This window comes from Pezoporus occidentalis, unplaced genomic scaffold (assembly GCF_034315485.1).
Source record: "Pezoporus occidentalis ecotype Australia unplaced genomic scaffold, CSIRO_AGI_Poc_V1 ctg59, whole genome shotgun sequence".
NCBI lineage: Eukaryota > Metazoa > Chordata > Aves > Psittaciformes > Psittacidae > Pezoporus > Pezoporus occidentalis.
This window is the reverse complement of record NW_026915932.1, coordinates 4,317,523-4,340,281: the sequence shown is the minus strand read 5'-3', so window position 1 is coordinate 4,340,281 and position 22,759 is coordinate 4,317,523. Positions and strand designations below refer to the sequence as shown.

Below are 22,759 nucleotides of genomic sequence, written 5' to 3'. Positions count from 1 at the left end.
GGCAGGTGGGACAAGAGCCAGGATGAAAGGGTGGAAGGAAGTACAGACTGAAACAAGGATGCTGCAGGTGGAATACTAAAAGCACAAAGTAACTTTAATATTATTTCTTTTGTTTTGACTTTATTTGACTGGTAAGTTTGTAACCTTACTGTCCCCCTAGATAGCTTTTGTGATATGAATTCAAATGTTTTATGGATTTTTTTTTGTGGTCTATATTTATCTGTGCACTGTCTGACTTAAAGAACAACATGACCATTTAAATAGTCATGTCTTCATCTGCCACTGTGAACCTGTACAAACCTCCACATATGTAGGAGTCTGCATCTCTGCAGTGTTTTCAGTAAAAAAATATTATGTTTGTGTTCATACTCAATACAACTTTTCAATATAAAGTGGCAACATATAAACAATGCTAGTTTAAAAGTATGACTAGGTATTCCTAATAGTACTGTTACTTAGATGTAAACATCTTTTATGGGATAACCAAGTATTCAGTGGCTTCCTAATAGCTGGAACAACAAATCATATGGGCATATCAAGACTGAAGAATTAAATGATGCTTCTACACTAAAATCCTTTTTAGACCTTGACATCACTAACCCATTGGAAATGCACATGCACCCCAGGTATCTGACTGACATGGTTGACATTTGTGATGTTGAAGCAGCAGATTGTTAACCTCTGCTATAACTAGATTTAGTCTGCAATATAAACCCACTATTCCTTCTGCTCGCAAAAATAGCTTTAAAGAGGCCTGTGCCAACACAAGTAACTAGGATGTAAATATCATGTAAAATTGGTTTTAGAATCATGTTTTGGCACAGCTTCTCATTTCTCCCAAGACCTGTGAACTCTACAGAGATACTCTTCATTACACCTCACTCACTGTAACTGCTTTTTTGGGTGCTATATCACATGCATTGATCTTCTCTATCTTCATGCATTTACAATGAAAAATGAGTGCATCAAAAACAGTGAGTCAATTCAATTATACAAATGACTAGCAGCACTATATATACACACTTGATACATCATCCCATCAATCCCCCAAAAAATGAGAAACCAAAAAAGGACCAGTGCCCCCATACCCACACTCTTTGTTCTTGACCAGGATTTGCTATCTTTTGCCTCATTCAGTCTTTCCCTTGGGTTTGATACTGGCCTAAATAAAAGGATAATGACCCTGGATATGAAACCTTCTTGCTGTCACACAAACAATAATCCAACAAATCTTCTGTAGATTCAAATTTTCTTTCTGACAACTCTATTTATACTACTAGCAGTAGCTGCTGCTTTCTCTGAGCCACATCATCATTGCAAGCACCAAGCCAGCTTTAAGCACCTGGGAACTGCTGCTAAGGACTTGCCTAGTACTGTTGCATATCACCTATAGCTTCTAGGAAACAGCCCTTTTTCATTAACCCTTAGCACTCCCATTTTCAAAATTACAGGGTCATGATTCTTTTAGAAGTTTATGCTTGCATTTCTGCAGCTTGTATAGCCACTGTGATCTAATAAATGACCGTTCAAATTCATAGGCAAGGAATGGAAAGCCAGTGGAGTAAAACTTGGAGAGAAACCTGTTAATAGATCACTTGGATCTCAGCACGTGCATCCCAAGCAGTGGTTGTTCTGACTTGAATGAAGTTGGCTTTCACGCAGGTAATTAGCACCAAAACATGACCAGTCAGGGCCTCTGCTACCTCACCACTGAACATCTGATTGACAGAGCAATTAAGATGCTTGAAGCCATCTTATGCTAAAACTGGCCATGTGAACACAATTAGCTGCTGTATGCTTTGTGTGGCAATTACAATTAGAACAGTAGCTACACATCTCCCAGGTATTTTTCACATAGACCCTCTGCAGGAAGATAACTGAATGAAGTCCTTTGGGAGATCCCTATTCAATCTAATCACAGGATAAAGCAAGATATGTGAGTGTAACAGAACTGTGAAGTCACTGTGCACCTCTCTCATGTCCATCACCAAGAGATGACACATAATTTCACTGCAGTGAAACACAGAAAAGCACAAAGTGTATCCATGTTCAGCACTGATTTGCATGAGGTCATATGAACATGATCATTATTCCTATAAAGAGCACATGTGTTGTAGCAAATTCAAACTGCACTGCAGGAGGATGATGAAAGGGGACATCTAATGGAGTCCTGGATTGCATAACCTTCTATTTCTTACTCTTCCTAAACACCAGTCTGTTCTTTGTTCCTTATATATACATTCCAGAGTCCCAAGAACAATAAGGAGGAAAGGAGAAGCATGGTATGAAGTGTGTCAGCTTACATCCAGAGTGGTTGCATTAAATCAAGAGGGAAAAATTACTCTGCCTGACTTTCAGCTGTTACATAAAGGTGTCAACTTGCCAAAAAAAAAAAAAAAAAATTTAAAAAGTAGGAAAAAAAAAAGAAGCTTCAATAGGCTCTGGCTCTCCCAGACAGTGATTCAGAGTTCAACACCTACTCAGAAATCCTCTGAAGGTATTTCCATTCCTCCTAGGCAGACTAAGAAACAAGCTGGCAAACACAGAAATGCAAGCAAAACGGCAGATAAATATCCCTTCTTTGGCAGATTGGAAATAAAGACAAAGCCTAAAGAGAAAGCCATCTGATAAATTGCTAGTGATTGCTTTTAAACTGCCCAGGAATGATGGCATTTTATCACAGCATCACGTTAATAAATGGAAAATGCAATTGAGTCAGACAGTGGGCAATTTGATTTTTCATTTCTCTTTGATGCTTATAATTCTATCTCATATTAGCAGCAGAGAGTGTTGGGCTATGACAGCAATAACAGATAATCTACTATTTTTGCCTACAACATCATGAAAGTAGCAAGTCGTGATAACCCCTAGCAGCAGCAAGGACTGAAATGGACACTTTCACATGGGGGCTTTTGCACCATTACTGACATCATTACACTGACACTCTGCAGAAATCAGATGGCATTTTTCAGCATAATAGAGCAACATCACTTCAGCAAAATGCTGAACTACTCTGCAGCTCTGGAAAGCCAGGAGGGGCTCATTTTTACAGAGGTAAATGAACTGAATTCTGCACTTGTATCCCAAAATCCAAGCCTTCGTGCAGATATTCTCCCAGTTTTACTACCACTCAGCAGTCTTTGCCTTCTGTCCTGACCAAATATAAATTGTGTGGATTAGCTGTTTTAATACCTGTACGAGCTACTTGAGCTAATGGCTACCCAACTTCCACAAGCATAACAGCACTCATATCACAACCCAGGCACATACTTCACACATTTCCACTTCTAGAAGTTCTTGAATTAATGTAGGTTCATAATTATCCAAGCATACGCTTGATTGTTTTCAGAGCAGTCATTTTATTTATTTATTTTTTTTGTCCAATTTCCCTCAATTAGGTCAATTTAAAAGTTTCCAGCTGAAACATTCAAAGACAAATACTCTTGTGACTGCTACAACAACAGACAGTTCGGAGCACAGCATAAGCGCAGGAGAATTTACCTGTCTGGGAACACAAAATAAGAGAGTGTCTTGAACTTCATAGTTTGATAAATTAATTTATGCCTACTTGTCTCCTGCTGGCTTCATACAGTGAGTACTCTGTATTTCTGAATTGTGGTACAAAGGCAACTGCTGTAATACTGAAGGGCATTGCCTATCCAATGCTCTAAAACACAGGAAGAGATTACCTGCAGTAGTAGTGGAAATGTCTAGCAGTGAGAATTTTTAAGACTACAGTGGACAAACTGCTTCTGACAGTTGTGTAAGTATAGTTGACATTCCTTTCAGAAAAGTGCATTATCTTTCACGGGTTTCCCCAGACCCGTTATTGTAGAATGTCACGGCATAGCAACATTTAAACTACAGTACAAATTTGTAAAACAGCAGCAGTTTGGATACTTTTTAATTTGATGTGACTATATGGCCTTCTGAAATTCCTTCCAGCCTGAATTATCCTCTGATCCTCTGCACAGCTATATAGATTGCCATATATCAAACTGTCTCCCTCTGTACTCCACTGATTTTAGAGGTCAAAGCATCAAATATGGAGGACTACACAGGAGACTGGTAACACATGCCTGCATCTAAACATGTTTTTTCTACTGTACATTTTATACCCTTAATCTTCGTGTGTATGTATACATCCCCCCGCTTTTTCTTCTGACTTCACTGCAGTCTGCTTATACTCCCCTTCTATTTTTCTCATCTGTTCTCTTTTCCACTCGAAAGCACCATATTCTAAGAATTTCAGTGGATGTTTTGAATTTGCCCCAAATTTTTTATCATTCTGAAAGATCTTCACATCTGACTGAACTGTATTTAAAGATGAACACTCAGAACAATGAAAAAAAATAATTGAAATTTAATTTGTGGTAAAAGTAACATCTTGGCTGTTATAGCAATAAGCTTTTATGTAACTTTGTGAGGCAGTAAACACTTTTCCCTGTACAGAGTAGTTATGAGTACGTGATACATACAGTTGGCTCTAAGATAACACAGAAATAAAGAAAAAAAAAAACAAAGAAATTATCACTTTGGAAAAATGCAACAATTCTTGAGTTCAATCTTCAGTGTAAGTAGCTTCATAATCTCACTAGTATAAACGAGCTTTTGATAAATGGTGTAATTTACATGTACTTATAGCATGTTATAAACCCACACAATATTTTTATTTCTTTCTCTAGAATTTGCTTCTTAGCAAGTGTTTTCTGACAAGAAAAACAGCTTCATAACTCCATAAGAATGAGAACATTTGGGGATTGCTTCTGGTGACAGACAAAATTTAGCTATGCCCGAAGCACCATTAAAACTGTAAAACAAGCCTATTTCTTTTTCTAAAATTTAATGATTCACATAGCTGCTATCTTAAAGACAATTTTATTTTTTCCTCATTATAATTATTCTTAGGTTAAGAAGGATGCTGAGAACTGAATTGAGATGTAAAAACCATGCAAAACACTATACTTCATGCAAAAGAGATCTCGGTTAAGTTTAAGAGGTTCATGTGATTTGCCCTTGTCCATACAAGCCAGGGAGGAGAGGAGTTTCTTCTAAATCACATGGCATCAATAACTGTATTCCAATCACAAATCAACCAAGTCTGATCAATATAAATCTTAGTTCAGTCCTATGTTTATTTCCTGCTGTTTTCCTTTAAATTAAACATAAATTAAAAACAAAAGCAGAGGTTGCTTTTAGATGTTAAATAAAAAATTAACAAAACTCCCAATTAAAACCAAACAGAAACCCCTCACTCCCTTCCCCCAAAAATCCCAGCCACTACACACCACAAACACACAAAACAAATTTGTAAGACAAAATTCCTGTATTGCACACAAAGCTGAACCCTCTTCAGATCCCACTGGCATGCATGACATGTATATCAGCACTACTTTTTGGTTCACTGAAAGCAGGATCTAGGCACCTGTGTAGTTGGGTGGTGTTACATGAATTTAAGTTATTAGAAAATGAAACCAAGGTTACTGAATTAAAGAATTTTAGTGCAAAAGCTCTACTATTGCCATTTTCCTGTGTATTATCATTTTAAAGAAATATGCCAAAACAATTATTTCCTAATTCCACCCACAAGAATGAATAAAAGCCAGCTGATAAAGACTTTAAAGACTTTTAATGTGAGCATTTTAACAAGCTTTAAATTACTTTATTAAGGCAGAACAGAGAAATTTCGTTTTTCAGAGTTATTTCATAAAAGGAATTAAATTCTCAGTTTAAAATCATGACCACATTTTAAAGGAAAAAAAAACTGATTCTTTTAGGTTAAAACAGCAAAAAGAATTTTTAAGAACCAACTGAATTAGAAATGCAAACCTTGAAACTGGTGGTTCCACTGCTTTCGTAAATTTGCATTTGCTCCTGGATTATTCCACATGTAGAGCTATGCTAATCCTTCAGAATACCTTTACTGACATCAGGATAACCTTACTAACCAGGCTTGCGGACATCCTTCCCAAACACTAGTCACTTGGAAAGTCAATCTAACCTGAAAGGACTGAGAATTATGATCATATTACTTGAGTCTTTAAAAGCATTTTTATAACATGTTGAAAAACAAAAATAAAAGAACAAGGTTATTCCTGAAGAAACTGTAAGTAATGTTCATATTTCACCATGAGGAACACAGTTTAAAACCTACATTATGAGTCCTGAAAAACACTCATTAAAGCCACTGACTTACTCCTTTAATATAAGGGGGACTTCCCCCCAGTGGTTGTTTTTTGATGAAAAAACCTAAATGTGCTCTGATTAATATCTCCTCATTTTACATCCCATCAGAGTCAAAGATCAGTCACTTGTGTACATAAACATGTAGCGAGAGACCCTCTTCACAAGGACTTCCAAACATTTTGATACATGACATCTGACACAGAAGAGTTCAGGTAACATACAAAACATTTTGATGTTCCACTGAGAAACATCAATAAACTACAATCAAACTGAACATATTTGCCTCAACAAACATGATAAAATCATTGCATAAATGTTGGATTTGAAGATAATTATACAAGATACCAGATAGCAGATATGCAGGTATATATTAAAATATTTCTGTTTTATCCAAAACCATACATATATACCACTGTTTGACCTTCAGATTAGGCACCACATACTAATGTGCATTTTTTAACAGTGTTTGAAGGTACTGGAGTAACACTTATTTCCCTATGCACCCTCTTGCCCACCCTTCTCCCTAACCCCATGTGTTTAAATGCAGCCTATGAAGTATAAATAGCATGGCTGTCCCAATAATTTCATAAAGCAGTCTCATATATCCAAGCAAGCAGTATTTATTTGAGTCTTATAAGACACAAACTGTGCTAGGGAAATTCAAGAGTTCTGTCATTGGCACTGGAATGTGCAAAACTGGATGTTAAAATGGATTCAACAACAGAAATATAATCCTGATAACCACAGGGCTTAGTAACATTACCCGGTGTTCAGCTTTATACAAAAAGAATAGGGGAATGGATTTTGGCTTGGAGAAATTTCAACATGTACTATGGAGCAGTGCATAAATGCATACTCCTTAGGTCTACTCCAAATATTTTGTAATATGTATATACAAAGCTCAACCAAAAAGATCTTCAATGTGGCATAAAGTAAGAAAGTAAACCATTCAGAGAAGCAAGACATAATTCAGTTACCATCACCTTAGTCTTTCTGCAATATTTATGAACCTGTAATTGAGAGTCATGGAAAAAAAAACCAAAACAACAAAGTAGGTTTAATTTTATCAAGCTTTAATTAAACTACTGAACTACTAACTCAGTTTAACAAAGCTGGGTTTTGGCAGCAGTACTATTACTCCATTTTGACTGTTTGTATAATAAGTGAAATTCAAGTCCTACATTCAGGAAATAATTTAAACGTAACTTAGTTGTAATGAGGGACTACCCTTAATGAGATCTATACATGCTTTATAGTATTTCACAGAAGATGCTTAAGGATAGATGTTTAAAACAGTATAAAAATAAAATACGAAGAAGAAAAAAAGCACCAAGTCAGAAATTTAAAGCCCAAATTTGAGCCTACTCCCACTTGGGCTATGCTGCTGCTGTGCTATAGATTTGAGCTGCTTGTTGGGTATTCAGGTTGCCTGAATTGCATCCAAAAATATGCTGAGCTATTAACATGGCAGATGTCAGAGAGTTGCACAGGTGGAATCTCTGGTGTGTTTAGCAGGAAATTTTAAGTTTAAAATTGGCTATGAATTTTAGGAATGTAAAAGCAGGTTTGTATGCTCCAATTTGAATCCCTGTAAAGGCACAATGAAACAATCCACTCATTTCTGAAGTATAAATATTTTGGCAAGCCAAAAAGCTGCAAAAGTCAAATAGAAGTTCTGCCCTACTGTATATGCAGCTCACAAGCAGGAGTTGTGAATGGCACTAAAAATTAGAGGAAAGGAACAGTCTCTATCCCTAATCAGCCACTCCCAGGAAGAGATGCATTCGAAAAGACTGTACAGATGCTTCTGAGAGCTGGAAATTGAGCTATTAGTGCAAAACTTTCAGGTAACACCATCACAATTTAAAACACAAAAGTCATACATGATAATTAATATCAAGAGTTATACAAAGACTTTGGCCAAAATATCCCCAGTAGGTGGCATGATCACTAAACACAAAATGTCCAAAATCAGCGTTAGCATGTCTATGTACACACACCCAGCCCCAGAACATAGCTGCTATATGGATGGGTTTAAAGGGCAATAAGAAGTTAGTGCAAAAGGAGTCTGTCTGCTAGCTGTTCTCTTTTCTAAGAACATTTCAAGAGCACCCAAGGAAAAAGGTATGGGCTGGATTAATTACATTTGTAATACCTGTCTCCGCCTCTAAAAAAAGCCCCCAGAATCTTATGGCAAATGTAGAGTGCAAAAAGGTAGAATTTTCTGTAGAGTGCAAAAAGGTAGGTATTTTTTTGTAGAGCACAAAAAAAATGTGCCAGGGTAACACAGCACATAAGGAATGAGCTCAAGATTCGGGAAGAGTTACATTTCCCATGTATGTGCATACAGACACACACACACAGGGCAGTTTTGTTGTTCAGGAGATGCAATTAGAAGAGAGAATTCACAAGGAAGAAAAACTTTAATCCTGCAGAGGACCAAAATTAGCCTGCTGTGCCTATAAAATGTCTTGTATAGAATAAGGCATTTTCCAGATTCAAAACCAATTGGCAATTCCAGTTTAGAAGGTTATAATTATAGTCCAGCTTCACTCTGCAAATAGCGGAGCTGGCACAGTATTTTTCATGCTGTTAGATGATCAGGAGAGCAAATATGATAGAATGACAAAGAAAAATCTATGGAGAAAGGTGAGACAATTTTTAAGATTACTGAATTATCAATTACTGACAGCTGAACTCCTAAAAATCACACTGGGATGGGGAAGGGTGGGTAATGCTGTCTGCTTTTGAAAAATCTTGACCATTGAAAATGTCATACAGGAAATGGAGGAAAAGCCACCAGGCACATCATAAAAGCCAAAGTTACATGTGATAAAGACTCAAAATGCGAATGTGGTAGAATTGTGAGGTTTTGTATGGGATTTTTAAACAACTCTTCACAGCAATTAAATCTGGAATAACTTAGGTTTTTGCAGTAGTTTTTAAATTTAAATTGTCATAATTTTCAAATGAATTATGCAGTAACTTGGTACAAACTTCAGTAAGTAGCAATACTGCACCATTTTAAGTTTAATTCTTAAATCAAATTAACAAAAGTTCCTGATTTTAATGCTAAAAATGGGATGTGCATGACAGATATTTTTACAAATTCATTCTATTATCATTTGTGGTCTTGATTTCTGCTGCAAAATACTTGACCCTAGACGTAATATTTTCAAAATCAAATACCTACTAATTAATGTTTTGGGGTTTGAGGTTTTTTGCTTAAAAAACCAAACCAAACCAATCCACCAATCTTTCCTATTCCAAAAATAAAAGAATATAACTATCCATTGCTTATCTACTTGATAATAAATACAGCTCAGCTTTGGAAAACTGAAAGGTTAGTAACAGGCACTAACTAATCCTCATAAGTCATCTTTATCAGTATTATAAAACATTTCCATTTTTGTCAGACCTTTTGCCATATTGCTGCATACTTTCACCATCAGAATATCAACATGCAAGAATGAACTTCTTAATAGTAATCTTCATTTTATCTATAGGTCTTTAAACAGAGATAATTTTTTTCAGACTGAAAGCTTATTCTTACTTTAACACACATCTTTACTGTCACTAAACTACTGCGGCCTGATTAAAGTTTAATGACATGTCTACTCTGGTGATGAGTCTCTAGAGACTACCACCTACTGACAGACCTATCTAAGTTTCGAAGACAGCAGAAGTGCTTAAAGTATATAAAAACAGTAACTGTACAGTGACAAATTTGAAGCACTGCCTTCTTTAAAGCCTGTGATGTTATTGCACGCTTCTTAGGTGGGGAGGTGGGGGAAATAAACAAAAATAAACAACCTCAACCAACCAACCAAACCCACACAACACCACACACACACCCACCAGGGTAGATTAAAAATTACACAGACCTCGATTATGAGTAACTAGAATTTCTAGAGGACCACTAAGAGCTTTGCCTTTCAGAGGTCTGTTTCATCAATTTGAATAGCATCTTTGTCACATAACCAGTTTAAACTGTACTGCAAAAATCTCCAAAGTGCAATAAAAAAGCATTCAACATTTGCAATAGCTTTCTTCAATCTTGTTTGTTCATACTACAGCAAACTAGTGACAAACTAGCTTTTCCAAAACTGGCAGAGCCACTTCTACAGCAACTAAAAACACTAAGAATCTCCTTGCATCGGAGAGATAACAATGGTATTAGCAGTACTGTATTCTTAAAAAACTAGAAAAGAAAGTGGATTCTTGAATAGATATGTAGATTAAATTAATAGCATATAAAGAAGAGATCAACCTCAGAAATTCATTTTCTATTGAAGGTCTTTGACATTAAACAGTATGTTCATTTTTAAAAACTTACTATGTCTATAATGTCCAGATGAAAATTCATTCTGGACAACAACCAAAAAGCACTAGCTTTCGCAAAACAAACTTTCATACAAAGCTTATTTTCTCACCTCTGAGCAACAGTCATTTTACTACTTCTGTAATAATTTCTTCATGGTTGGGGCCAAAGATGCTATTACCTTGTTATACCACGTTAGAAATGCATTGGTGCAACTGTGAGCAGGATCTAATCCAAAGTGTTAAAATAGTTTTAAAAAAGCTTTCAAGATACAATAATTACTTTGCATGGACAACAAATAAGCAGCTAGTAAGAGTCAGTGAAAAGTCAGTAACATCTTCAACTATTAGAAAGAATTTACCCATAAGCCAAAAGGATGTATTCTGCTATTTTTAACATTACAACTTCAAAAACAAAAATAAGGCTACATATTAGCTATAAATCCTACAATTGTCATTCCTGAAGTAGGAGAGCCTGTGACAACATGTTCTTTCTTCATATTCTCTGGAAACTGAAGGCTAGATGAGGCTTGTCATGCTTCCAGCTGAAATTTCTTGGTGCAGGCAGTAGAAATACAACCCTTCCAGTAAGAACCGGACATACTGTGCATACGCCATGCACCTAGTCTGTGCTTACACTTGTACATCCAAAGCTGCCACACATTAAATAGATACTTCACATGTAATAGTACATTTTCTATAAGTTAAACATTTCTGCACACGGTGCGTTTTCTCAGCATATGCACTGAAGTTTTCAGCAGGCAGCAGCCCAGGGGAAGCTCAGTACAGCAGTTCTTGTTGGACTGCCCAACATACAGAAATGCTGGACAAATTGTGAATCCACACAGACAAAAATGAACAGCCTGAGGAGACTCCAAGGCAAAAATCAGTGCACACACATCTAGAAGCAAAATCAAAAGCCCTAACAACTCTCTGAGGGAAACAACCACCCATTAGACTAGCTTCATATTCACCTCCTGCCCTGATCTATTTATGCATTTTCACACTCCTCTGACAAAAGACTCAGAAGAAACTGTTCACTCAGCTATATAGTTAGTGGATGAAGCCTGTAAAACTAGTGTAATCCTGGAATATATTATAGCCTGCCAATCAGAACAGTAATCCAAAAATTAACAACCTGGGTCTAATATCCTTCAGAAAGTTTACAGCCGTATAAGCAAACTGTCAGGAGGATTCTCTAGTCAGCCCAGACAATCCAAGATGGCAAAAAAATCTTCTTTGCTGAAGCTATGCCATTGTATGAAAAGGTTTTGAGAATCAGTGGGTTAGAAAAGTACCAGAATGGGAACAAAACTCACGTGGGAAAAAGTACACCCTTGACTCCATTCCATACTCCAAAGCTAATTATGCATTTTGAATAAGAGCTACGATGTCCCTTTGAGCCTGCAGTCATGAGTCTGAGGCCAAACAACTAATTTTCAGTTCAATTTCAATTCAACTTTCCAGATGTAAATAGTTGAGTGCTGCACAAATATACACAAACATATCCCAAAGCCAAAACAACCTGCAAATGCTTAGAGCTTTGTGGAGTAGTTTTTTCTTATATCAGATCATATACATTGCTGATGACATTTTACAACTCAAAAAGGTGAACTATAGTTTACAGCAAAAAATGCCACATTTACTCCAATCTCATTATTTTCACATAAGAATATCATACTCTTGCATTTTAAAACAGTATCAGCACTATATTTGCATAACTTAATAGTTAGTAACACAGATCTTTTTACCATAATGAAAATTTAATGGCAATACTTATCTAGAACAATTTTTAATGTAACATCTAAACTGTAAGGGCCAGATCCTTCTATCATGTTAGTTTACTGTATATTAAGTCAATATCAGACCCAAACATCATTTATAGCAGCATTAGAGGATAATCTCATAGGAGGGGTCACTAAAGTGTGACTCCTTTTCTTACTATACTGTTGGGTTTGCAGTCTGCAGGGTTTTTTTTAACCAATCAAACAAAATCCATTATGGGTTTTCTCACTTTTCATATAGGAAGCGGTACCAGAAAGAAGCTAAAGAAGTCATCCATTTCATATTGTAACATCGTTGTTGATACAGAGAAAACTCCGGGAACAATCTTGCCAACAAAGTTTTCAAGCTGACAAGCAGGTATTCTTTATTGCAGCGCCAGGAGACACGGGGGATAGCTCCTCCTAACGTGTGTCTCCCCATTGCCACACAAGCCGTCCCTTTATAGCCACTGGGCATACATACATATTCATGAGGCTACGTATGGATTACATAATTTTCCAGAAAGTTCCCCGCATGCGTACAGAATTGTGGTGGTGGTCTCTGAGGGTCGTTTACTTCTTCCAACGATCTTCATCACTTCCGGCAGCCTTTGAAGCATGTGCAGTAGATGTTCATAGCAGTTTAATTGGTTCGTTAGCACCAGAGACATAATAATCCTCCTATCCTCCTACTTATCAGTTAGTTTAACTGTAGCCCATCCTGGACACCTGCAGTTCCCAAATACTCCTTATCCCTGTGTCCTGTTCTTCTAGACTGTTTTTCTTAAACTATGGCACAACTATAATGATTTATCTTGTGAGAATTCTCAGTATGTTCTCTAGCTGTACTCTATCTTTTTTCTCTATGTATCAGCAAATCAGTCATTTTCCATTGCTACTGTTACAAAGCCATCAAACTTAACATTACTTAAATCTAATTCTAAAGGTTTCTATATTCCATTTTGTGATTTTGTGCCCCCTTGTTTCATTGTGCATCTTATTCCTTTATCCTCCATAAATGCACGACATAAAATGCAATCAAGACTTCTGGTAAACAAGTACAATTAACATTCTGAAAGTTCTCTGAATTTAATGCAGTCCAAAAGTTTCTACAGGCAAAAATCTTGATTTACCATTTTCCTTCATATCACTCTCTTTCTCTTTGCTGAAAATGAGAGGAGGAGGAATAAGGTGTTTCAAAATTTTACATGAAAAGACAAAGTTTGTTTCACCCTTTCCTCTTACAGTCATAAGCAGCTCATCTAATTAAAGCAAAGTTGCATTGAACATCCATATGAATCACTCATTTCTCAAACACACCATTCCCTAGATGAGTCTTCAATTATATTTTTAAATGAAGCATCTTTCTGGTTCCAGCTAATGGTGTGATTAGCAACTGGAAATCAGATACACAGAGATACACGTGCCTTGCTTAATTTTTGTTAGTTTCCTACATCAAATGGAACTTAAACACTGAAGTGCAAATTCACTGACAGAATCAAAAGGCATATATTCAAAAGCAGAGGTTTGTGAAATTAAATGCCTGCCTTCACACACAGTTATGCGATCTTAATTTTGATTTTTCCTCATTTTATTTCAATTTTAATTGTTTCAGGACCTTATCAAGCTCTAAACACTCCCTCCTTCTAACCAAGTCTAGATAAATTCTTTCTATTCAGAGCCGTAAATGAAATTTCCTTTACCTTCTTGAAATCTTCCCAAAGGGTACCTTATTGTTGAAGTTCTACATCTGTTTTATTTCTAGATCGTCCTACAAAGAAATTTTCATTCAAAAGTGTTTAAGCTCTTGCAAGTTTAGGCTCTGATGCAATCCTGGTTTTCGTGGATATCTCAAAAAGTTATCCTGTAACTAACAATTTTACAAGGTTCCTGAGAAAATACAGGGGATTACTGATGCAGGGACAGTATTATTTGAATTTGTCTAAGAAAACAATAGGTCTAAGCTACATGATAGGGCTGTGCAGAGAGGCTTTCATGCCTGTGGCTCAGCTGTACCTGTTACAGTGGAAATACGCGTTTTGGTTTAACAACTGGTATTTATGATACTGGAAATAACATTAGCTACTATGGTGATGCAAATTGATTTTATAGCAATTCTGAAGCAAACTTTCAACTCTATAGGATTTTGTACATGACTGTCGGCATCTACATACGATCTCCCCTCCCACAGCTACTTAAACAACTGTACATGGTAATTTAGCTTCCAAAAGTATCAAAATCAAGAAAGGTCACAGTTAGCAGGTTTAAGTCCTTCTGGATTGCACAAAGGTTGCTAGCTTTTTGTTATTCTCTTGAGATTTCAGCCAGGGATGTCCAAAATGCAATTGAAAGACAGCATACACTCAAGAAGAATTTTTGTATTGTTTTTCAGTAGTAGCAGCTGCCCTACTCTTTTCATACTTTAATGTCAGTATAACCTGTCACTTATTCAAATATATTGCATAAAAAAATTCTCACATTGCATCTCACAAACATATAATCCACCCAGAACATTAATACAGAGCAGTTAGTATATGCTTACCTGAAAAATCTACCAAAAAAAGCAAACCATTTCCTTCATATTTTAATTGCATGTTCTCACCACCTATGCAATTTTAATACCTAGTAGACACTAGGTCTTGCAGAGCACTATATAGCTACAGAGAACCCTATAAAATTAGACTTTATCCATTATCCACTGCATTGGTCTTTGAATTTCTTTTGTCAACCTCTTTTTCTGAGCATTTCCAATTTTTCTTGTTTTCGCTTGCCTGTCCACATGAGGAAAGAAGGATAGTTCTTATTCATAGCTGCTGCGAGACCTTTTCAGTATGTCTCATAGTTTCAACTCTTCTTCTAGGAGCATACAAAATATAATTCTTATTTAAAAAGTAACTACTCCCAGCACTGGAAAATTTCACCCAAGAGAACAGTCAAAAATATGAAGCCAGAGGGGAACACTACGCTGGAGTATAAAACTTCCAAAACAGTTTAGTAATGAAAAATTCTGAGATATTTTTCTGAGAAAAAGACTGAGAATTCCAGATTCCATTTTTGGTAATTGTTCAGAGAATTTTAAAATTCTGCATGTATTCTCAAAACAAAGCTGACCCATATAGTCACAGCCTTTTAAGCACCAGCACTGAATGACCTCTGGAATTGTAGGAAGGGACAAGAGCAAGCACACAACAATGCAAAATATATTCTCACAGCTCATATGACATAAATTTTAGATGCTCAGAGAGCAGGGAGAAGCCAAGAGCATTTTTTCATCTTTATCCAAAAACCCAGAACAACATAGATGAACCTGAAGTGTGTATTTGTAAATATGTCTCCTTCTGTCTGCTGTATATGTATCATCACCTTTAGATGCCTAAAAGATTTCAGTTAATGCTACAGATGATGGCTCATTGCCTGCCAGCTGGTTATTATTATCAGCTTCTAGCCCAATTCTGAATAAAAGTGAGTGCATTAGCTTTGACCTAAAAGGAACTGAATGCCTCCGTTTGAGTTTATTGCAAACACCAGCTTCTTTCTCTGTGGAATGATAGCAGTTGAAACACTCAATTTCAGGAGCTCTGGCTACGATTGTTTACTGGCATGATAATGACAATAAACCATTCAGAATTTCAAAAATCTGGGAACAACTTAATGTTCTTGATTTATCTTCCATAATTTAAATACAATCTCCTATCCCCTTCTCTTCCCCCTATCTTTTCTGGGAATGCAGATTGGCTGAAAATAGAGTGTAGGTTTGGGAGTTAGAGAAGATTGAATATTTAAACTTGTATAGTAACTCAAAAATTTTGAGGTTATATTAGAGAAATATCTCTTTGTAATTACAAATACGTATACGGATGAAAAATAAATACATCTACCACCCATGTTCTACAGCAATGGTCTACCTTTATTAAATGGGGAGCCATGTCATACAGTCTGGAGGTGATAAATGACACTGATCCTTTTCTTACAACTACATCAACGGCTATCTTTGTCAGACTCATTTTCTTCTCAAGCTTCTGGCCATTGCTAGGGAGAACCGTGTGACCTAGATCTGTTCTAACGTAAATTGAAATAAGTAAAGCTACTTCTTTGTTGCAACATGTTACAACATCTCTCCAACACTAGCTGAAGGAAAAGGACTTTGATCAACAGAACAAGATTTTGTAATTAGATCACCAAAGCAGTAAAAAAGAAGAAAAAAATGTATTTGACAAGAAGCTCTTCATCTGCAACATACTAACAGAATAAAACTACCTACCTAATCTTCAATGTGAACAGTTTAACAAGTGTACCTTTACAAGCAAAAACACTTGAAAACACTTGATATTTTGGGTAAAAGATATGTGTCTGTCAAGTACCAGAACTCAATATATTTAACAACTACATAAAGAGAATTATGCAACCTCATCAATAACCTGATAGCAAATGAGGTAAAAAATTATGTATTGTAATCAACTGCACAATAACACAGCAAACTGTAATATGCATTTTGGTAAATAAACTGTTTGTAGACAAATATAAACCATGTTAAATGATCTCTATTTTAAAAAACTTTAAGTAACTACACAAAACCTACGAAGCACTCCTTTTACATTCACTGGGAAAGGGAGTTACTTTAATTGTAAGGGAATAACTACACATTCAAGACAAGAATCTGTGTGCACACAACAACTGCACAGCAAGCATGGACAAGGAGGATAAATAGAGGTGCATAAAAAATAATGTTTGATTAACACTAGTGCCAAAGGTCTCTGTTAGGATCTAGTTGTCCCAAGTGGATTAACTTTTCTTGTTACATAAGAGAGGTGGCGCTGTACTAGGGATTTGACAATATCTCATTTATTCTGGAAACATTATGCCTCCATCCAGAAAATGCTCAGATGTTGAGAGCTTTTCTTGATCCTGTTTTCATACCCATGCACTGCACGCTAAGCTTTCCACCTCTGTATTTCTAATCAGGAGAGCTGTGTAAAAAGCAGTTCATAGAACAAGAAAAGCCAAAATACCATTATTCCCAGCCCACTACAACATTTATCTATCCCTCAAAATACCATCCAGTTACAGAATCAGTATAGACTGGATAGATTTCTGGGGGCAAGCCAACTCATGCATAAGCCCAGTTTTCAAGGACCGCTTTTTGCTTGAAGAAAAATTTGAAGCCACAGAAGCACAGAATTGCTCAGTTTGCAAAGGTTCTCCAGGACCATGTGCAGAGGAGCTTTGATTATCTCCAAGAATGACTGGAACCAAATCAGTCTTTGTTTAAGTTTGGCTCCCTCTGACTTTTCAGGAATGATTGGCATATTTTCTCAGGTGACAGTCAACTCTGGTGCTATTGTTTCAGTTTCTGTCATCCCAAATTAACGACTCTGCAGCAGTTTACTCTGCCTGTCTTTCCAACAGAAGGGCTGATAAATCATTTTTAAGTTGCTCTTTAGATTTTTATAAAAGTCTAAACCAGCAAAATCTTAAGGCAAACAACTGAAATGGTCTGTATCCTTAAAATATCAGAATATTGCATTCTCTGGCTGTGATTTTCTGTTACCCAGTATGGGAACAGTGTCCTAGGCTGACATGTAAAAGACAGACAGCTAACTAAAATGGCACAGGATGCTCTTCCTGTTGCCAATTCGTATCTAAAAACTGACAGAAAAATATACTCCCAGTGACAGCTCTGAAGTAAGTCAATGTGTGACAGCAATCAGTTCTCTTCTGTCAAGTCAGGTTCCAGGAAGAAGTATAGCTTTTTTTAGGCTATGTGCCAACACTGTCAAGGAAGAAGAACAACGGTGCAAAGTAGCACTTGGCTATTTCCCTCAGAAATGAAGATTATGGGCTTTCAGCAAAGAGAAGAGCTGGCTACCTGAAATCAAAAAAAAATTCTGGTAGATTGTGAGGAAGTCAATCATAATGGCTGGCCCAAAGATATGCTCTGGAATGGTGAGAAGAAGCAATAGAAGAGCCTGTGTCTGTACAAGACAGGTTTGAGGAGTTATTAATGCAAAAATATAGAGAGAAGGAATCAAACTACAAGAATCAGAGGGCTTCACATCAACTATAAGGATGTGATAAAAATCAAAGCAAGAACCAGTATGTGTGCAATCTCAGTTTTACCTGCTGGAGTAAGGGACAGATGAGTGGCAGCACCTGTGATGGAAAAATAATGGTTCAGAACCATATCACACCAGGGAACAAAGACCAAATGTAAAGGTGAGACAGATATTCTCACCTCTCATGAGGAAAAAAAACTCTCTGTCTCCTTTTCTTTCACAGAGCTCTTTCTTCTGACAACTCACAAGAGCAGACAATCTGATATTAGGGAGTAGAAAACCTGTTATAAACTTCTGGAGTACTAACATCACTGATAGAAAATAGTTATTTCCTCTCTCTGGACTGTCCCTAGAGAAAGGTGTCTCTGTCCTTGTCTTTCACAACAGAAGCAAAACGTTTCAACAATACTGAAGAAGCTATTATGAAACCCAGAAACAGGAATGTGAAAACATTATAAATTTAAAAGGACTTATAGCAGAATAGTAATAGAGCACAAAAGTAAAACGAGTAAAAAGAAAAAAAAAAAGAAAACACCAAACTTAAAGGAATAGAAGTAAGGGAGAAAATGGAACAGAAAAAGAGGGAAAGAATTGTGCTCTACTAGAGAAAAGAAGAGTAACACAAGAGTTAAGGATGGAAGATGGTGTGAGATAGTCAAACAGAACATCTGTAGGCAAGTTAATGTGTTGAGCCTCTTCAAAATCCACAAAGATGATAAGTAAAATATAATATAACAAGGAAAAGTTTACCCACCTTACCCCTCGTGGTGACAAGGTTTAAGTAAGTACGTACATAAACCCTCAAAACTAAACAGGAGATATACAGAATGGAGAGAGTGTGTGATGCCTGGGATGTGTCCAAAAGGAGGCATCAGAAAAGTCAGATAAGAAATCTGAGCTCATTAATGACTGAAATAGCCATGTTACATGACTGGTAGTGTCTGTTTGTGCTGTCTATGTGTGTCTAGTCTAGCACAGCCCCATGATCAATTGTACTCTTTAATTATTAATTATTTTCTGTTCAGAAAAACAACCAACCAACCACAACCAGTTTGGATGAGATTAAACTGCTTTAAAAACTAAAGGATTTTAGGCATCAGCCATGCTCTACCCTCTGTCCATGGGACTAGCAAACAGGTCTTGACCAGCTTTAATTAACATCCTAAATGCAAGCTAAGAGAAAACTTGGTAGAGTCACATGTGAACTCAGTCTGAGGTAACTAAGTATCTGGGGCAGAAGAAATGCTTGAACATTGACAGTGACAGAAAGAGGATAAAATAATGATGGCAAAGGAGGAGCAGGCAAGCTAATGAATGAGAAGAACATGAAAAATTAGAAGTTTGATGTCATCAGAATTGGATTTATCAGAAACTGAATGCCATGACAAGGAAGAGAAAATAGGACACTTGAAATACAGAGCTTGAGATGTAAAGTCAGTAAAAACAACTTAAAGCTGATAGATGAAATTAAAGTAACTGATCAAATGGAAGCTGATAGAAAATCTTAAGTACTGCATGAGTAGGGCAGTGGTGTCTGTGAGAGAAGAGCTAATGATTCAACAGGGTTGAGGGACATGAAAGACCTAGGAGTCTGAGTGATGCCAAAATATGCAATATGCATGGTGAGAACTGAGAAGAAAAAAAGAATATTACAACATGTTTCCAAGAACAGAGGGGTGCAAGAGCATTAGAAGAGCATGAGAAAGTTATAGCACAGTGCTGAGGGAGTCATGTCAGACAGGCTGACATTCAAGTATTAAACAGAGTAATGTTTCATGTAGACAACCAGTTTCAACTCTAACTTGGGCTTGCATTTAAGATAAATGCTATGGTTTACCTGGCTCTGGATTTCAGAACTTTTCACTCATTCAGAGCCTTGGAAGATCCCTCAAGTTTCTATGCCGTTACATGGGCTGCCTTTCAGCATAATTCAAATGCACCACTAAGAGGCTGCTATTTCTCTAAGTTTTCTCAGCTTCTCCACTTTCAGTATAAAACCCAGTATTTCCTTTTGGTTTGATTCCCATTTACCCTTAACCATGACAATGTAGCTATCAGCCTTGCCATCTCTCATTTGTCACTTTACAACTTGACAGGTGACTGCTATGACAGTGGGGATGATCCATATCTATAGCATAAAATCTTAAGAAATATTTAAAAATTAACAACAAACTGTCACCTCTTGGTTATGCAAATCAAGAACAAACCCTTCAGGTGGCCTTTTCAACAATGAAAAGTTTTGGTTCAGTAGTTAAATGATACCATGCCTCTGGCTGCAAAGTTGATTAAAGAAATTTCTGCACTGTAAATTGGAAGAGAAAAAAAAAAGTTTATATATAAAATAATTCCTTCTACATGCCCTAAGCCCTTCCAAACCTCAGTGAACTTCACAATTTCATAGCACTGTGGCAACTAAAGAGAATAGCAAAGTGTAGCAAAGACACAGGAATTACACATTTCAATAAGAGAAATACTGAATCTTTATTGCAAATTAAAAAGATGGTTGTCAAAGCTCAACTTTAGTTGCCCTTGCCACCTGCCCTTTGTCTTTGAATTCACTCAGACAATCCTGGAACACTACAATGACTAAAGAAGAGGGCTCACCATACCCAAGTCAAGGTTCTAGCAGTATTTCTGGAAATGTCTAAGTTCTTGCAATGGGTTTACTCAATTCCTCTGTCGAGCATGGTGCCTGCTAACTAACAGAAGCACAACATGCTTGATAAAGCAGACCTTGGGCTCTGACCTAGATCATAAACGTACTGAAAACAAATCTCAGCAAAAGCGGTCCTTGACAGCAACTTCGGAGTTATGACAGTTGTCTCCAGTCCTGCAAATTCACACCTGAGCCAAAGAACTCCTACTGTACCCAGGAGGTTCTGCATACTCTCCACCTTGGATTTCACAAACAACTTGTTTGGACCGTGCATCAGTTGTGACTCAGATGCTTTTAATCTCACCTCTGCACGACTACAAACCGATTCTAATAATTTGTACTGCACAGATTCTCAGATGCGGGTGTGCAAACACAACAAAATCAAGCCACAAGGCATTCAGTATTTTCTTGGGGAAAAAAAAACAAAACAAACTGCTTCAATTGACAAATAAGTGTAAAAGAGCTCAAAACCGGATAGAAGTTGCAGTTAACTAAGTAGGCTCCTTTTCTAAATCCCTAAGTCTTGCATCTAAGACAGACAGAAAGAAAACCCCGTCATTTAAACCACGTGGTTTACGGGGCTGGGGCTCTAAGAACATCATGACATTCATAACGAGGAGTCAGCAACGATCGCCTATTTCTCGCTGGAGTCACCCAGCACCTCGCTGTCACGTCCCAGTTCCCATACCACAAACACAGCACAACCCCAGCAACTTCTTCAGGCGTCCTGAACTCCGTGCAGCCCTCTACATCACTTCAGCGAAACCGAAGTGACCCCGACCAGCCGCCTCCAGCATCTCTCCCTCCGACTCTCCGACTGGGCATCAGCAGCCCGGCGGCGGGTCGCAGGTGCGAAGGGTCTCAGGGGCGGCGCTGCGACGGGTGGCAGCTCTCGCCTGGGCAAGCCGTGCCTGAGGTGCCGTTTCGGACCCGCCGCGGTCCGTACCACCCCGCGCAGGGGTCCAAGCTGACCGATGCCCCGCGGAGAGCAGCCCCCGGCCCGCCGCCACCGGAGGGCCCTACCGTGAGGGAGGGACAGGGGAGGCGGCCGGAGCGGGTAGGGGAGGAGTGAGGCAGAGGGCAGGGCCGGGAGTCGCCGCACCGCAGAGAGCCGGGGCAGCGCTCTTGCTGGCCCGACACCGCCGGAGCGGAGGGTCCCGCCGCCGCCGAGCCCGCTATGTCCGGCCGCTCCGAACCGGCCGCCGCCGAGCCCGGTCGCTCCCACCACGCCGCGCCCAGGTAGGGCCCGCGCCCGCGCCCCTCCCCGCGAGCAGCCGCCTGCGCGCTTGGGGCTGCGCCGCGTCGCAAGGGGCTGCCGCCGCCTGTGGCGAGGAACAGCTCCGGTGCCTTCTGCCCGGCGAGTAACGGCTGCCTGCGGACCCCGCTCGGGTGCCCGCTGCCTGCCCGGCGAGTGACGGCTGCCGCCGGTGCCTGCCCGCTAGAGAGCGGCTCCAGGCGTCCGCGGGTCCCGGCTGCCTACCCGGTGAGTAACAGCGCTGAGCGCTGGCGGGTCCCCTCCCGGTAAGGAGCCGCGCCGGGCGCCCTCCGCCGCGGACCCCTGCCAGTGCTTACCACGGCAGACCGCAGGGAAGCGGTGTCCCCCGTCTGAGAGCGGTCGAGAAGGAGCGAGGACACAGCGGCGGCGCGCCCGCGGAGGCTCCGAGCTTCGCTCCTGCGGTACCTAAGGGGGAACGCGGCCGAATGACCGCTGGGAAGGCGGGGGGCGGCCGGGTGTGCGGAGCCGCTGCCGGAGAGAGAGGCCGGGCTGGAGCTTGGGGAGG

General features: G+C 38.6%; 1 protein-coding gene across 4 annotated transcripts in view; it reads left to right on the top strand.

The window, feature by feature from the left end:
* Window positions 1-22,759, top strand: part of SPHKAP (SPHK1 interactor, AKAP domain containing) — a 236,891-nt gene that overhangs the window by 143,953 nt on the left and 70,179 nt on the right. The window contains exon 2 of one of the 4 annotated variants that reach the window (XM_062638980.1): window positions 22,086-22,217. In XM_062638980.1, the coding sequence (XP_062494964.1) occupies window positions 22,086-22,217 (132 nt within the window). The other 3 variants (XM_062638983.1, XM_062638981.1, XM_062638982.1) reach the window with 3 other exon arrangements.